This window comes from Sus scrofa, chromosome 14 (genome assembly GCF_000003025.6).
Source record: "Sus scrofa isolate TJ Tabasco breed Duroc chromosome 14, Sscrofa11.1, whole genome shotgun sequence".
NCBI classification, from domain to species: domain Eukaryota; kingdom Metazoa; phylum Chordata; class Mammalia; order Artiodactyla; family Suidae; genus Sus; species Sus scrofa.
The window spans coordinates 55,329,327-55,347,539 of record NC_010456.5 but is presented as its reverse complement, the minus strand read 5'-3'; the positions used below and the strand labels follow the sequence as shown (position 1 = coordinate 55,347,539).

The window sequence follows — 18,213 nt, the reverse complement described above, 5'->3', positions numbered from 1 at the left end:
AACTTTTTTAGGAAACAGGAAACTGACTTCCATTCCCACTGGGAAGCACAAGGATTCCGATTCTTGGCATCCTCCTCAATACTTGCTATCTTCTTTTGTTTTTGCTTTTTTGATGGCTGTCCTAATGGGTGTGAAACAATATCACGTGGTTTTATTTTTTTTAACGGCCACACCCATGGCGTATGGAAATTCCAGGGCCAGGGATCAAATCTGAGCTGCACCTGCAACCTAAAGCTGCGTCAATGCTGTCAGATCCTCAACCCACTGCACTGAGCCAGGGATCAAACCCACACCTCCTCAGTGACCCGAGCCACTGCAGCAGGATTCCTTTTTTTCTTTTTTTGCTTTTTAGGGATGCACCCACAGCACATGGAAGTTCCCAGGCTAGGGGTCGAATTAGAGCTGCAGCCGCTGGCCTACACCACAGCCATAGCAACATGGGATCCGAGCCATATCTTTGACCTACAGCACCAGCTCATGGCTATGGCGGATACTTAATCCACTGAGCAAGGCCAGGAATTGAAGCCTCATCCTCATGGATACTAGTCAGATTTGTTTCCACTGTGCCACAACAGGAACTCCCAAGGAAGATTTTTTTTTAACAAAAAAATTTTTTTTAATTTTCTGCACTAATATTCATACAGCTGTAAACTCAAGGTATCATCCAATACTTGTATAAATCTGGGGAACAGTTAAGAAGCACCTTCAATGGTTTCCACAGTTTAAGAATTTACCATTTCAAAAATTTTAGAATGAATCTAGTAAAATGAATAAAATAGTTATAAACATTACACAAAATCATGACAAAACATTTGATATAGAGGGCTTGATATGGAATGATAAATATGAAAAGAAAGTGAAACTAACTTGTGGAGTTGGGCTAGATAAAAGACCCATGTGTTCCCCAAACCTGGCGACTCTTGGGGATATCTCTGCCTCTCAAAACAAACTCTAATTATTCAAGGAAAGGCTCTCTTGACTCCGATTCCCATAGGCTGCAGAGGGGGGCGGTGAGAGGAGCTGAGTGTCCTGAGGTTCACAGATGAGAAGAGGCATCTCTTCCGTAAGGAGAAAACTAGGCAAATTCTTCCACGTCCTGAAGTCAAGCTCTTTGAGACTTTGCACTGCGTCTTCTCTACGCCCCTCCCCTGATCTTGACTGACTCAAGCTTCCAATCCTAAGCTTTCAATCCCAAATTTCTACTGTTTTAGGACTCTGGGAAGTAGCTGACCAAATAATAATAATCATAATAATAGCACTGATGTTAATAATAATAAACATCAGGAGATGTTTTCTGAATAGACCGTAGAAACAGAAAATGAAATGGGGCAATGGTCCTTTTAATGGCACCAATGATCAATAAAGGGTCTGGACCCCTAGTATAAATATTCTGTTTGGCCCTCCTGGATTGTGTCTCTGGATGAGAACATACCCAGCAAGGGCCATGGACAGAGGAGAAACAAAGGAGAAGAAAGCTCACGTTGACCGTAGAGGGTCTCCTATGTGTGGAAGCCGAAGGTGAGGAACTATAGGGGGGTCATCCCTGGAACCAGCCCCAGCCCGTGTCTCAGATGGGTGTCCATGCAGAGGCTGGACACAGCAAGGCTGTGCTGCCCAAGAGACTAGACCCTAGGATCCAAGTGCTTTGGACAAAGAGGAGGAGTAATGCGGTAATCTTTGGTATAACTTAAGGCACATCAATAGAATCCTCATCCTCAAACATCAGACTTTACACCCTGTAAGTCCTACCACTGGACACTCCTTTGATTTAAGCCTTTGACTACAAAAGCCTACTGCTGAAATGCCAATAACTTACCTGGGAGGGGCTGCTCAGTATCATCCACCAAATACCCACATATCCCTTGGACAGGGTGGGTTCTGATCAAAAGGCAGGGCCTTCTCACTAGTATGTGGGCATTGGGCAGGATGCAGGGGGTACAGACTCAGGGGTAAAAAGCTAAGAGTTTAAAGAGGGAAATCAGAGCACCAAGAGAAAAAACATGGGAGGGCTAACTCCCTCCTCTGCTCACAGCCTTGCCTGGACAATCCTAGCTGGTATCCAGCCCCTGATGGGATGATGGGTGTCTCCAAGTGAGGCTGAGCTCATAAGGCCACAGGGCAGGTTCTGCTCATCACCGGGATGTTAAGGTTGAAGAAAGGGTCCAGGGTACCAGGATGGGGCACACGATCCTCACTCAGGGCTATATAAGTCTGAGGGTTGGGGTCAGGGAGGATTTCTGTCTTTCTGTAGGGGTAGAGGCTTTCCCATTCCAGAAGCCCAGGGCCTATGTTGTGGGGATCTGTGAGGGCAGTGCTGCTGAGGTTCAGGCTGAGGTTGGACCTGGGTCTGAGGGCCACACAGCCACAAAGTCAGATAGTCTTCATTCTGGACCCTTTCAAGTAGGGTGTTGCTGTGAAATACTTGTCTTCATTTCTGCTCGATACAGTCAACGCCCAGGGTGTTGTCAGGGCAACGGCAGGTCCTGCTTCCTGGGGTGGCCAAGCAGAGGTGGGTGCAGCCACCATTGTTCACTGAGCAGTAGTTGTGACCTGGAAAAGGCAGAAGTGAGCTCGACAGCTCAATCAGCTAAGAGAGTGGCCCCCAGGGAACGGGAGGGCATACTGGGCACCCAGCTCAGCTTATCTACTGGCTGCTTCCTCATCATTAGAGTTTGTCGGATGCGCAAAAACCTGGATCCCTGATTCCTGACCTGGGGGCTATGCTGATGTACCATCAAAGCTCCAAAAGGTTTTTCCAGCTCTGCTGAGAACATGGAACTGGAGTTTTAAGGCACCAAGTACTCTCTCTAGCTTGGCCACTTGCCTGGGGGACCAGAGAGAAGAAAAGAAGGTTGGAAAGAGAGCTTGGGAGATAGCAGAGCATTGACTCTGGAGCCAGGCTGCCTCATTCACCCCAGTTCTCCTACCGTGACCTGGGCAGGTGGCTTCCATTTCCTTATTTATAAAGAGGGCACAATAATAGTGCCTAGCAGTGAATACAGAGCACTTAGTACACTCAGTGACTTGATGTACTTGATGTACCCAGCTCACAGCAAGCATCACACCTGTGCCTGCAGTTATTATTGTTACAAATTACTGTTGTTGCTGCCAGGCTAAATGGATGGACTTGTAAAGCAGCAGAGATCCTAACCCTGTTTCTCCTTGGAGCCTATTCTGAGACCCAACCCAAGAGTCAATACTTTTCTCAGCCTTGACCGTTATTCACCTTTTTCCCTAATGTTTTCTATTGATTCATCTACTAAATAATGAAAACTTTTTTTTTTTTTGGTCATGCCCACAGCATGTGGAAGTTCCCAGGCCAGGGATTGAACCCACACCACAGCAGCAACACCACGGGGTCCTTTACCTGCTGTGCCACCGGGGTGCTCCATGAAGACTTTTTTCTTTCTTTTTTGTCTTTTTGTCTTTTTTAGGGCCACACCCATGGCATATGGAGGTTCCCAGGCTAGGGGTGCAATTGGAGCTGTAGCCGCCAGACTACATCAGAGCCACAGCAATGCAGGATCCAAGCCGCGTCTGCGACCTATACCATAGCTCATGGCAATGCTCAATCCTTAACCCACTGAGAGAGACCAGGGATTGAACCTGTGTCCTCAGAGATGCCGGTCGGGTTCATTAACCGCTGAGCCAGGACGGGAACTCCGCCATGACTACTCTTGATGGAAGAGACTGCGTCTCACTCACCATGGGATCAGGGCTTCCAGAAGCCACACAAGTCCCAGCACACCCCTGGTCCCTCACCAGCCAGTGCACAGGTGTGTTACAGGTAAGTTACCTTCAGGACACTGAGACAGGGCAGTCGTGATGCCATACAGCCGGGCCTGCTTGTGGGGGTGGAAGGTATCCGTCTCTTTGGAAACAGCAAGATCTATGGCAACCACGGAATTCCTACAGGGCACCAAAGGAGAGAAGGTCAAAACACATCTAATGGTGTGAACTTTTCTCTCCAGGGCAGCCTCTTTTGGAGTTGGGGGGATAAACTGGAGGCCGTAAGTAGAGACACTGGCCTCGCTCCTGGCCCTCCCTCCCTCTTCCTGGGACGAGGCAAGCCTGGCTTCTTATACAGAGGCCCATGGCTCTAAATTCCAGCTTTCTATACAGATGTGCCTGCCACAGCTGCTTGCTTGGTTTCACCCCAACTTCCTGTAGGAAGAGCTGTCCTTAAGGGGCTCTAGGAATTTTGCAATTTTAGAATTATAACTAAGAAGGGGCATGGAGCCCCCTGGCTAAGGGGGGTTCTCGGGGAAGAACAGGCACACTGAGGAGGTCCAGGTTTGCAGGCTTGATGCTGCCCGTCTAAGAGCGTCCAGATGATACATGGTACCAGGGGCCCTGCTGGCCCCCTCCTCGCCCTTCTCTCTGACCCCCAGAGGGCAGGGCAGAGGCATCTCTGGAGGCAGGAATTCAAGTCAAAGGGCCCCTTGGGGAAGAACTTGGCCTCCAGGGAGGGCGACAGGGCAGGGCCCCGGCCCCCACGCCGCAGCAGCTGACATACATCTTCCAGTCGGTGTAATACAGATTCTTCCCATAGCTGGTGACAGCGAAAGGGTACTGGAGGCCTTCGAGAACCTTGCGTCTGCTGGGCTGACCCGGCTTCAGGCACTCGGCCCGACTGGTGCCTGTGTGGGGCGAAAACAAGCCGTCCATTGTTCCGACAAGAAATGGCCTCTTTGTGTCAAACAACCAGAGTAACGAGGGCAAGGGTGAGAGGGCCTTACAAGCTCAGATCCTCCCGAACACAGGACCTGCCCTTCTGAACTGGAGAGCTGGCAGTTCGTCCTTCGTGGGTCCTCTCACTGGTTGACCCCACCCTCACCCGGCACCCACACCTGGTTCTGATGGGGAGATGGAGCCGGAGCAGAGGAACTGCACCCGTTGTACCCGTGCCCCGGGCAGCTGGCGTCTTGGTAGGAAAAGATGCCATCTTCCAGCTTCTGCTCCAGCCTCTCCTCCCTGGAGCCTCTTCAGATGTCCCCTCCCTGCATCCCCAGTCCTTGAAACTGCTAAACTGCCCCACTGGTTGGCAGCTGTGCCTGCGCCATGACCAACAGAAGGCTCGGGGTTTTATCCAACTGGGCATGCTTTCCCTGCTGCATCCCCCAGGGCACCTGATGGTGCCTGGAACAAAGCAGAGACCTAGCAGAGACTTGGTGTGTGACGGATGTTCCTCCCCAGCCCATGTCCCTCACCTGAGCGACACCCCAAGTCGGCCCAGGCAGGGGTGCACTACTTTCTCTTCCTTGGCCCCAAGTCCTGCCTAAGCTGCTGGGGACGAACAGGGGTGGAGGTCCAAGAACGTAAGTGGTGAACTGCTGAATAGGTACCAGGATAAAGACAGGCACTGGGCTGGGGGAGGGGCCAATATTTTCTTAAAGGGCCAGATAGTAACTATTTTAGGTTTTGTGGGCCAAGAGGCAAAATTGAGGACACTATACAAGCATTTCTATAACCTTTTAAAATGCCACATTTAAAAATGTAAAAGCCCTTTATAGTTCCTGGGGTTGTAACAAAACAGGTGGCAGGTTGGATTGAGCCCATGGGCCAGCAAACTGGAAGATTGAGAGCTTTCCCTGGACTGCATCAAGCCTAGAGAAACAATTGATTTCAGAGCACAGATATGCAGCTATTTTTGTGCAGAGGGAAAAAAAAAAAACAGTTATCTTATACTCTCCTTCCCATAAGAGATATTCTTGATGGTACAGGGGGTGACAACAGTTGTTTGGTAAAAAAGAAACTGTAGTGACACAGTTTCAAGCCCAGGAGCCAGGCCCCGGGCTTTCCATCACCTGCGTCAACCCAGCAGAGCTGTGAGGAGTAGGCATCAAAGGTCAGCCCGTTGGGCAAGCCCAGGTCATCCTGCACAAGGACCCTCCGGTTTGTGCCATCCATGTAGGAAGTTTCAATTTTGGGGCTGTCTCTGTTCCAATCTGTCCAATAAAGGTTCCTGGAGGAGAAAAAGGAGGAGAAAGAGGAAGAGAAACCGTGAAGATGCATGAGAAAAAGTTCACTTACCGAACACTTAGGAAGAACCTACAATGAAGACATCAGCAGACACTGAAACACAGAATGGGAGTTCCCACTGCGGCACAATGGAATCAGCAGCATCTCTGCAGCAGCATCTCTGCAGCACCGGGACACAAGTTTGATCCCTGGCCCGGCACAGTGGGCTAAAGGATCCTGTGTTGCTGCAGGTGGGCTCAGATTTGATCCTTGGCTGGGGAACTCCAATATGCCATGGGGCAGCCCAAAAAGAAAAAATAAAAGAAACACTGAATGTCTACAAAGGATCTGGAGGGGCCGAGACACAGTTTGCTTTGTAAAGACACATGGATTTGGTTCTTCTTCACTTGAAAGCTTTCACTTTCCTTAAACAAAAGTGACATATGATATCTCAATAAAGCTGTTAAAAAAAAACAAACAGGGAATTCTTTTGTGGCACAGCAGGTCAAGGATCCAGCATTGTCACTGCGGTGACTTGGGTCACTGCTGTGGCACAGGTTTGATCTCTGGCCTCGGGCCTTCCACATACCATAGGCACAGTCAAAAAAATAAAAAGAAAAGAAAAAAACAGAGCCCCATAACTGACCTAAACACACAGGAATTCCCACATGCTGGCACCACACAGGAAGGCACAGTTGACCCAGCGGAGGAAGCACAGAAGCAGTGCTGCAGAGGTGGTGGTCAAGGCACCTGCTAGGAGGGAGATGGCCCAGTGGCCACAGAACAAAGGATGTGCTTTCAACGGGAAGGAATCGAAGCCCTGGGTCTGCATAAGCTGTGGAGCGTGCAGTAAGGGAAAGGGGGAGAAAATGCTGACGTGCTGACAAAGCCCCAGGAAGAGCCTCCAAGGCGTTCCTGCTGAGTTTGCCCTCAGGAAGAAGCCCCAGGGCTATTTTTATGCCACCTGTTTACCCTTCTGGGGCTGACCCAACCCAGGTGGTGATCCACACTCAACCTCAATGGAAAGATCCGATTGCTGGACTGTCAACTTGCAAAGTCTCTTGGTAAAAGATTTGAAAGTAGGAGTTCCCATTGTGGCTCAGGAGTTAAGGAACCTGATTAGTATCCATGAGGTCGTGGGTTCGATCCCTGGCCTCACTCAGTGGGTTAAGGATCTGGCATGGCTGTGAGTCGTGTAGGTCGCAGATGCGGCTCAGACCCTGCGTTGCTGTGGCTGTGGTGTGGGCCAGCAGCTATAGCTCTGATTCGACCCCCAGGCCTGGGAACCTCCATATGCTGCAGGTGTCGCCCTAAAAAGACCAAAAAAAAAAAAAAAGATTTGAAAGTGGAACCCATGAAGCAAGTCCATGACCACAGGGGATAGCCACGGGTGTTCTGGTGTTTCACCATGGATGTCTGCACACCGCCAGCTAGGCTCCTTCATCCTAAACTCACTCGTTTCAGGGGAGCAGTGCTGCAGTTACAGCTAACATGGGTGACTATCCCAAAGGGCAGAAGATGCAGATAGAAGAGACGCACACACTGACTGACACAGTTACCCTCGCACGGAATCCGTTACGATGCCTCTGGGATTCACCAAATCAGTATCAAACAGCACCCGGCGCTGGGTGCCATCCAGCTTGGCAACTTCTATTCGATCCAGGTGAGAATCCGTCCAGAAGATGTTGCGGCCAAGATGGTCAAGAGCAATACCTTCTGGGCTTCCAAGATCTAGAAGCAAATGTGGAACACCACTGATATTATTTTATTTTTTTTAGCAAGTAAGATTAGGTTTTTCTGATTACTCAGTGCTAGTTCACCTGGCATCCAATCCTTGCACTTTGAGATGTGGGAGTGTTGTTTCTAAGTAACACCCAGTGACACATTTTAAAATGCCACCTGTTGACACCATCAAACTCCTAGAAGAAAACATAGGCAAAACACTCTCTGACATCAACATCATGAATATTTTCTCAGGTCAGTCTCCAAAGCAATAGAAATAGAGCAAAAATAAACCATGGACCTCATCAAACTGAAAAGCTTTTGCACAGCAAAGGAAACCAAAAAGAAACAAGAAGACAACTTACAGAATGGGAGAAAATAGTTTCAAATGATGCAACTGACAAGGGCTTAATCTCTAGAATATACAAGCAACTTATACAACTCAACAGCAAAAAAGCCAATCAATCAATGGAAAAATGGGCAAAAGACCTGAATAGACATTTCTCCAAGGAAGATATACAGATGGCCAACAAACACATGAAAAAATGCTCAACATCGCTGATTATAAGAGAATGCAAATCAAAACTACCATGAGATACCACCTCACACCAGTCAGAATGGCCATCATTAATAAATCCACAAATAACAAGTGCTGGAGGGGCTGTGGAGAAAAGGGAACCCTCCTACACTGCTGGTGGGAATGTCAACTGGTACAGCCACTATGGAGAACAGTTTGGAGATACCTTAGAAATCTATACATAGAACTTCCATATGACCCCGCAATCCCACTCTTGGGCATCTATCCGGACAAAGCTCTACTTAAAGAGACACATGCACCCGCATGTTCATTGCAGCACTATTCACAATAGCCAGGACATGGAAACAATCCAAATGTCCATCGACAGATGATTGGATTCGGAAGATGTGGTATATATACACAATGGAATACTACTCAGCCATAAAAAAGGATGACATCATGCCATTTGCAGCAACATGGATGGAACTAGAGAATCTCATACTGAGTGAAATGAGCCAGAAAGACAAAGACAAATGCCATATGATATCACTTATAACTGGAATCTAATATCCAGCACAAATGAACATCTCCTCAGAAAAGAAAATCATGGACTTGGAGAAGAGACTTGTGGTTGCCTGATGGGAGGGGGAGGGAGTGGGAGGGATCGGGAGCTTGGGCTTATCAGACACAACCTAGAATAGATTTATAAGGAGATCCTGCTGAATAGCATTGAGAACTATGTCTAGATACTCATGTTGCAACAGAAGAAAGGTGGGGAAAAAACTGTAACTGCAATGTATACATCTAAGGATGACCTGACCCCTTGCTGTACAGTGGGAAAATAATAAAAAAAAAAAAAAAAAAGAATTGACGAATAAAGTGACTTATTTATTTAAAAAAAAATAATAATAATAATAAAATGCCACCTGTTCACTTGATGGACATCCACCCTGTGTGCCACCTTGGAAACCAGGCCCATAAGGATGCTGAGGCTGTGGCCTCACCTTCAAAGAGCCCACAGTCAATCGCAACTCAGATTGAGTTCTGGGTTCCATGCGAACATGGAGCAGGCACACTGAACTCAGCCTGGGGAGACTCCGGAAGGATTCCTGTGAGAGGTCACACCTCCTAAAGCTGGCTCCCGAAGGAACACCAGGGCTTTGTCAGGCAAGATCCTGGACAAGAGTTTTCCAGGTAACTGGAAGTTTTCCAGGTAAAAGGAAGAATGGATATGGCTTGAAGCAAACCATATCTAATTTTGTATGGCTGGAGACCATGAGGGTGGAGCGTGGCCAGAGATAAAGTTAGGATGCTGTGCTAATGAGCTTAGAGACACAAAAGGGAGGCACAGGAAGAGCTGAAGGTGGGGATGGGACAAACAGATTTACCGTGTTCATCATTGGGGGAAAGGTCATTTTAGAGAAATAATGCATGCAAGAAATCGTACCTGTTATTTCTTTTATAAAGTATTAGGAGTACAAAGAAGAGGCGTCAGTGATTGCAAATAACACCCCAGAAGTCTTGGCTTTAAGTGATTTTTCAAGCCAGGGGTTGCACCGGTCTAAGCTGACTGCAACATGAACCTTCCAATGCCCGCCTGACCTAATCGCAAGTTCAACACTGCAATGGTTTCCTGACTATAAATCCAACCAAATTAAAAGTTCAAACTCCATCAGGGTTTTATTGGTGTCACCCGGGATTCCTTCCCCTCCACTGACGATGAAGTTGAAGGTCATCTAGCAGGGCTGGAACTGACATCAGGAAGGGGAAGAGCCGAGGATGGAGCGACCCTGCCCCGGGGGTCTGGGGAACATGGAAACTATCACCGTGCTCTTTCATACAAGCAGTCCTGATCCTCAGCCCTCTCTGCGCTGGCCTTCACTGGACTCCAAACACCATCATGACTGCGAATGCCAGAAATGCCGAAGCCCCCACGAAGGACCCCAGTAGAGGAAGTTTATTGAGAATTAGAAACAGCAGTTGAACAAGGTCTTTATTATTCTTTATTATTCCCCACCAAGAATAAAGATTTATAAAGTGCTAAAATATTTCCTAAGTGGGAGTTCCCGTTGTGGCTCAGCAGTAACAAACCTGACTAGTACCAAGAGAACACGGGTTCGACCCCAGCCTCGCTCAGTGGGTTAAGGATCTGGCATTGCTATGAGCTGTGGTACAAGTCACAGATGAGGCTCAGATTCTGTGTTGCTGTGGCTGTGGTGTAGTTAGATGTGGCTCTGATTTGACCCCTAGCCTGGGAACTTCCATATGCCACAGGTGTGGCCCTAAAAGACCCCAAAAACACAAATTCCCATGTGCCTAGAGGCCAATTTATGGGGAGACTGACTTGCAAAGCCCCTTTCCAACTTTCAGACACAACCAGGAGGAATCACTCTGCGAGGTATTTGGAATGAGCACATCTTGTGAGAGAGGCACTAGCTACTCAGACACACACGGAACAGTGGCACCAGGAGGCTGTTCAATGAGAACATCTTTCCAAGTTCCTGGAAGGAATCCCATGTTGCCTGTCTCTTTATAATCAGCCCTGGCCCCGACATCAAACTCTGAGAGCAGCTGTACCTCCTCCCTCTACCAGGGAAATGCTTCTTCACGGGCTACAGCGCCAAAGGAAAGGCCTGGAAAGCCTCATCCTCTGCTGTGAGTCAGGGCAAGCTGGGAAGACAGCTGGACAGTATGTTCCAAACAGATCATGTTGAAAGGAAACAGATGATGATCCACATTAAAGGAATTTGGTGAGGACTTGAACTCAAGGCAAGACAGAGAAGCCCAGGATTCAGACCGTATGAAATCAGGAAGAAAAGAAAAAGAAAAAGACACCCACTGCCATTTTCACACGCTAGGAATGCACCCACATGTACCATGGTGAAGATGGAAGTGGAAGTTTCTTCCTCTCTTTATAAACTAAAAAAAAATTACTCCTAGTGATCTTTCTTTTATGAAGATCACGTGCTGATTTAAGACTGTGTTTTCACAGTGGGCTCTGGCCTGGAATGTTTCTTGCTGTGCTGACTGCTTTCGTGGATGATTGTCAGTTCCAAAAGCAACAGGAAACAGCAAACGATGACCCTCCTCCACTGGGTTTTGAGGTCAACTCACAGATAAAAGCAACAATATTTTTAAGAGGGATAAGATGCAAAAAGGCATGATCAAACTTCTGTTCATTTAAAGCAAGCCATAAAAGCTGGCAGACATGACTTAAGCTGCACACTGGCCTCCAGAGAGGTCTCTGGACAAAGTCAGACATACTTAACTCAACCTCAGCTTAATTCTTGCTGCATCAACTCTTGTCAAGAAGCCAAGGAAGGAAAAACACACGCCAGGGGCCATTCTGTAGGCACAGGGACCCTTCCAGAGTATCAAGTGTTAGGGAAACATTAAATTAGAAATTTGGGGAGTTCTCGTCGTGGTGCAGCAGAAATGAATCTGACTAGGAGCCATGAGGTTGTAGGTTCAATCCCTGGCCTCGCTCAGTGGGTTAAGGATCTGGCGTTGCTGTGGCTGTGGTGTAGGCCGGCAGCTGAAGCTGTGATTAGACCCCTAGCCTGGGAACCTCCGTATGCCTTGGGTGTGGCCCTACAAAAAAAAAAAAAAAAAAAAGAAAGAAAAGAAAAAAAAGAAAGAAATTTGGAGAAGCAACATGCAGCCCCAAGTAAAAAGAAATACCAAAGAGGCTTATATATATATTTTTTGCTTTTTAGGGCTGACTAAAAAAGGTTCCCAGGATAGGGGTCAAATTGGAGCTACAGCCGCTAGCCACAGCCACGGCAATGAGGGAACCGAGCTGGGCAGAGTCCTTGGCTTAAGTCAGCATCTTTATGTTAAGTTAAGGAAATGAGGTGAAATGTTGAGGGGGAGGCTGTGCCAAAGTGTCAGGCACTTGATCAACAGTGATGCAGCGGAAAACTGAGAAATGTCTGTAAAAGTTCAGCCTGATTTGCTGGAGGCCTCTGACAATCTGAGCAAGGTCCAATGGCGGGTAAAGAGACCCAACTTATCATAATGTTACAGGTCAAAGAGACAACACTTCAACCTGAAAACTGTCTTGGAAACAGACTCAACTCTCATGGACAGTATTTGCCAGCATGCCTGTGACCCTCCTATCACCCGATGGAGAAGCCCCTGAGGCAGACACTCAAAGTATCAATTCTAGGCTCAGCAGCCAGAGGAAGAGATGTCTTTCCCTTCTGGATGGTTGAGTTTGGCCTTTATTATTCCTTAAAACTGGCTACATGAGCTTTCAGAGATAGGCGTGGACAGTTACCCTTTTTAATTTTATTTTTTGAAGACTGGCAACAAATCCCAGCTGAGATGTCCATGATTTAATGATGAGTCCTTGCAGGACTCTTCAGGGAAGGCTGGAAAGAGGGATGTTTGAGATCCCAGGCCCGCTCCAATCATCATATCCCATAAGCAACCAGATACCACACCCCTCCACTCCCTCCCCAAAGCCACTTGGGCTGCCAGAAGCCAAACCCAAAAGGAAGAAGGATCTTAGCTTGCCCACCTTGTCGAAGGATGGTGGTTGGCTCCCCACCATGCAGACTGGCTCTCCCAATGGAAGGCTCACTGATGTCGGTCCAGTACACCATCTGGTCCACACAGTCGAAGGCCAGTCCGATGATGACTTTATCCTGGAAGCGCAGACCAGCAGTGAGCCTGGGCCACCTGCTAGCATCTGAATCACGAGTAACGGTGGGAATCTTTCACGTGCTTATAAGCATGTGGATACCTTTTTTTCCTCTCTCTCTCTTTTTATGGCCACACCTGCAGCACATGGAAGTTCCCAAGCTAGGGGTCGAATGGGAGCTGCAGCTGCCGGCCTACACCACAGCCACAGCAACACCAGATCTGAGCTGCATCTGTGTCCTATGCCACAGGGTGTGTCAACACCAGGATCCTTTACCCACTGAGCGAGGCCAGGGATCAAACCTGCATCTTCTCGAATACTAGTCGGATTCTTAACCTGCTGAGCCACAACAGGAACTCCTGGATACCTTTATAAATGAAGTGTCTTCAAGTCTTTTGTCCATTTTTACAGTTAAATTACTGAGTTGTAGGAGTTCTTTATGTATTTCAGATAAAAACATTGGTCATACACATGTATGTATGTGTGTTTATGTATATGTTTATTTCCTCTCAGTACATAGCACTTTTTGATTTTCTTCATGGTGTTTTTGGGAGCAAGTTTTTAAGTCTATTTATTTATTTAGGTTGCCCTTGTGGCATGTGGAAGTTCCTGGTCCAGGTATTGAACTCGTGCCACACAGCAAAGAAAGCCACAGCAGTGACAATGCCGGATCCTTAACCCATTAGGCCACTAGGGAACTCCTATTATTTTTCTTTTATGGCTAATGCTTTTTGTATATTGTCTAAGAAATCTTTGCCCACTTGAAGATCATAAAAAAGAAATAAAAGATATAAATATTGGAAAGGAAGAGGTAAAATCACTTTAAGACATTACGATTATTTATGTAGAAATGAATCCTGGAGACTCTATAATAATATTTTAACAAGTAACTGAATCTAGCACGGTTGCAGGATCCAAAGCCAATATACAATTGTATTTCTACATAACAGCAAAAAGTCAAATTTTAAAGTAATGTTTATAATAGTAACAAAAACAAGATATTTAAGAATGAATGGGATTTTTTGGTTCTACCTGTGGCATACAGAAGTTCCCAGGCACGGACTGAACCTGAGCCACAGCAGTAACAACACTAGATACTTAACTCACTGAGATACCAGGGAACTCCAAGAATAAGTATTTTTAAATGTGCAAGATTCTATACTGAAAAAAACTATATATATATATATATTTATATATATTATAACACTGTAGCATGAAATTAAAGGCCCAAATAAGTGAAGTAATAAGTTAGTTCAATGAATCATAATATTTAATATTACTAAGACATCAATTCTCCCTAGAGAATGCTATCCATAACAAAATCCCAGTAAGCTTTCTTTTCTTTTTTCTTTTTTCTTTGGTAGAAACTTACAAGCTTACTCTAAATTGTATATGGAAATGCAAAGTGAGGTCCTGGGGACCATACACATGGAAAGCCAGAGTGATCTTTTACTGGAAGAATTAGGGTTACCAGTGGACACTTCTCCTCCAGAGATCAGGTCAAAAAGGTCACAGAGATCCTTACCTTATACCATATACAAAAATTAACTCAAAATGAGTCAAAAGACTAAATGCAAGCACTAAAGCTATACAACTCTTAGAAGAAAACATAGTTGAAAGCCTCAGAACACTGGATTTGGCAATGATTTCTTGGATATAACATGAAAAGCAAAAATAGATAAATTGGGCTTCATCAAAATTAAAAATTTTTGTTCAGAAAAGGACACAATCAACAGAGTGAAAAGGCAACCAACCCATGGAAGGTGAGAAAATATTTACAGCCTATGAGTGATGGGACAGTGGTAGGGAATGGGTGGGAGAGGAAGCCAGAAGTTTTGGAAAGGACTGGATTTTATTGTGGCTGAAGAGGGAACCCATCAGAAGGTTTTGTGCTGGGGAAGAACATGAATCCAATCAAGGCTGCTTCCCAAGAGGCTTTTGAAAAGCATTTTTAACATGGATGGACCTGGAGATTCTCATACTAAGTGAAGTAAGTCAGAGGGAGAAAGACAAAGACCATATGATAGCACTTCCATGTGGGGAATCTAAAATACGACACAATGAACTTATCTATGAAACAGTAACAGACTCACAAACATAGGGGACAGACTTGTGGTTGCCAAGGGGGAGAGGGGGTGGGTGAGAGATGGATTGGGAGTTTGTGATTAGTAGATGCAAACTCTTAGGTATAAGATGGATAAACAGCAAAGTCCTACACAGGGAACTGTATTCACTATCCTGTGATAAACCATCATGGAAAAGAATATGAAAAAGAATGTGTGTGTATACACATATATAACTGAATCACTGTGCTGAACAGCAGAAATTAATACAACATTGCCAATCACTCACACTTCAATGAACTAAATAATAAAAAACAAAAACATTTTTATTTTGCAGACTCTTGGATCATTTCCTTCCACTTCAAAAAGAAGAAAGAGTGTCAGCGTGTGCTGTCTGGGACATGGACATCAATACAGGAAGGGAAAACAGGGCAGGCGGGAAAGACAGGGAAACAGAGAGGAAGGCAAGAGGAAAGGAACAGCTCTATCTGGAGTTGTCAAGCTGGCTCTGTGGCCAGGACTGAGGGGTGATGAGGATTTCTGCTGCTGGAGTTCCCATCGTGGCACAGCGAAAAGAATCTGACTAGGAACTGTGAGGTTGCGGGTTCGATCCCTGGCCTCGCTCAGTGGGTTAAGGATCCAGTATTGCCATGAGCTGTGGTGTAGGTCACAGACACGGCTCGGATCTGACGTTGCTGTGGCTGTGGTGTAGGCTGGTAGCTGTAGCTCCAATTCAACCCCTAGCCTGGGAACCTCCATTTGCTGCGTGTGCGGCCCTAAAAAGCAAAAAAAAAAAAAAAAAAGATTTCTGCTGCACCTTCATATCTGAGAAGCAAGGGCCCTCTTGCAGCTACTTCTTTACTCTTTCTTTCCTCCTCAACTGCCCCGGCAACCCTGAGCCCACAGCCAGAAGCCTGCAGGTCTCAGGTCTGGTGTCCTGGCAGGACGTCAGGCTCTCAGATCCACCAGAAGAGCTTTCCACAAGGGTCCAACTTCTACTTAACAGACCCAAATCTCCCAACTCACAAAATGCCTCTTTGAAGCTTTGAAGAGCTCAAAGCCCAAGGCTGGCTATGGCCTCTGGGCAGATATGAGGCTCTTGAGTGGAACAGCTGCCGTAGATGCTGTGCTAATTTAGCAGGGACGGCAAGATCAAAGCCGGCAAACTCATGTGATGCCTCCGCCCAAGGGGTCTCTGGAAAGCCTCCTGTTTCTGCTCCCATGCCTAAGCCTCACAGTGGGTGTTGGGGGGCTCTTGGGAACACAGTGGCCCCATCTAGAGATGGATCCCCCCCAGGGTCACATGAAATAAGAGGCCCCTGGGCCAGGGGTCCAGCCCCAGCCCTGGTCCGAATGCACCCTGCTCGTTGTTATCAAAGCAGAAGTTGTCACCAAGTGCAGTGAGCAGCACTCACCGGGGCGTGGAGCAGCGCCTTGGCATCCGTCTTGGTCATGGTGCTTCCCGCCAGGGGCAGGCGCTCTATCTTCCCCGTCTGGGCAAAGAGCAGGTGGGTCCCAGGTGGCAGGGGGATCACAGCGGTGGGAACTGCGGGTCCGTGGTGGATTGGGGGTGCCACTGTACTCAGACCTGGAGGCAGTGGGAGAGAGCAATGAGCAAGGTCACGTGCAGCAGGAGTGTACACACACACATGTGTAGGTGTGTGCAGACTCACATGCCGGGTCACGTCACCTTTACGTCACCACAGATGGCACAGCCACAGGTGCCCATTCAATACCTGACAGCACAAGGAGCAGAAAGACCTCAGTCAATCAAAGGGCATTTGTGATGAAGATGGTGAGGGCCTGCATTTAACATGAAAGGTCAAGTGAAAAAAAATGGCTTAGTCTCCCCTTTACTAGAAGGCAGCTGGCTATGGGTGCCCCGCTCCGGGCAGGGTCTGCAGCCATGCAGGGAAACAGCAGCAACCCTGAAGCCCTGGCCACAGGGGGCTCGCAACCCAGTGGGAAGCTGCTCAGCTTTTCACTCCCAATGAGACCATCAGCGTGAACTTGCCCTGCTCACCCATCCCACAGGGATGGGAGAGTCTCAGAGCCCGCCAGCAGGAATGCAACCCTTCTGGGCTTTCCAGAACAAACCAATGTGCTAATCCCCCCTCATACTCAGCCCGGCCTCCTACCTGCTAACCTGGATGCCCAGCGCAGCTTCTGGCTCACCTGACAAAGGAAAGCCCCAGGAGGAGATAAGTGGCCTGTGCTGTGGGGTAGGGACACACCGTGGGTCCTGCCACTCAACATGTGGACATGCCATGGACATTTTGGGGCTGGTCTCCTGCTCTCTGCGTGAGTGAGCAGAACCCAATCATTGCCTGGTTCATTTTCAGTTCTTTCTCTTGTCCATCTTCCTCATTAACCCAGTTAGTGGCATAAACCAATCTGGTTAAACTTTTTATGTTTCTATTTTTTAATTTATTTTTTTAGGGCCGCACGCACAGCACATGGAAGTTCCCAGGCTAGGGGTCTAATCAGAGCTGCAGCTGCGGGCCTACACCACAGCCACAGCAACACCAGATCCAAGCCATGACCGACACTGCAGCTTGTGGCAATGCTGGATCCTTAACCTACTGAGCGAGACCAGGGATTGAACCCACATCCTCATGGATGCTAGTTGGGTTCATGACCCGATGAGCCACAATGGGAACTCCCCGGTTGACCTTTTTAATCTCTCTGAGATCTATCACTCCAACCTCACCACCAGCACCTCAGGCCTGACCCTGGATTAACTGTAAATACCACAACAGCCCAGCCTCCCCACTGCTGGGACCTCACTCGTCCCTCTGAGCTCTTCTAAAATGAAACCCTGTCCCATCTGCACCGGCTCTAAACACGTCCCAGGCTCCCCTCTGCCCTCAGGATGAATCCAGGACCCAGAGGCAGGCATCCGACGTCCTCACCTCCACTCTGCCCCCATCCCACAGACACAAACCCCTGGGGGGGGGTCTCTCTCCTGCCTCTCAGCCTGCTCCTTCAGCCTGGACCATCGGCCTCCTCAACCCACCTCCCCAGGGAGGCCGACTCTGGCCCTGCTCCAAACCTTGGTTCATACAGTATCGTTCTGCAAAGCCCTTCCCCGCTGGCCCAGCATGTTCCAAGCCAGGGACACGGCCCTGTGCTCCCTGGCCCTCAACTCTGTCTTAGGGTTCCCTTCCCTACCCTGCACCTGTTTATCTGTCCTCTGAGGTTGTGGGCCCAGCACTGTGGCTTCCCTCTGTGGCCCCCAGCCCTGGCCACAGCCTCCGACACTCAGTTCCTGTTGGCTGGATGTCACACTGAAGTTTGCAGAGGGC

The 18,213-nt window shown here is 47.8% G+C and overlaps 1 protein-coding gene across 2 annotated transcripts in view; it reads right to left on the bottom strand.

Moving 5' to 3' along the window:
- Nucleotides 592–18,213, bottom strand: part of NID1 (nidogen 1) — a 107,622-nt gene continuing 90,000 nt past the window's right edge. For both annotated transcript variants that reach the window (XM_021073758.1, XM_021073759.1), the window contains exons 14-20: nt 16,324–16,496; nt 12,723–12,849; nt 7,521–7,692; nt 5,808–5,965; nt 4,517–4,640; nt 3,797–3,909; nt 592–2,550 (exon numbers count right to left, since the gene is read on the bottom strand). In XM_021073758.1, the coding sequence (XP_020929417.1) occupies nt 2,429–2,550; nt 3,797–3,909; nt 4,517–4,640; nt 5,808–5,965; nt 7,521–7,692; nt 12,723–12,849; nt 16,324–16,496 (989 nt within the window). In that variant the 3' untranslated portion in view covers nt 592–2,428. The remainder of the gene's footprint in view (nt 2,551–3,796; nt 3,910–4,516; nt 4,641–5,807; nt 5,966–7,520; nt 7,693–12,722; nt 12,850–16,323; nt 16,497–18,213) is intronic.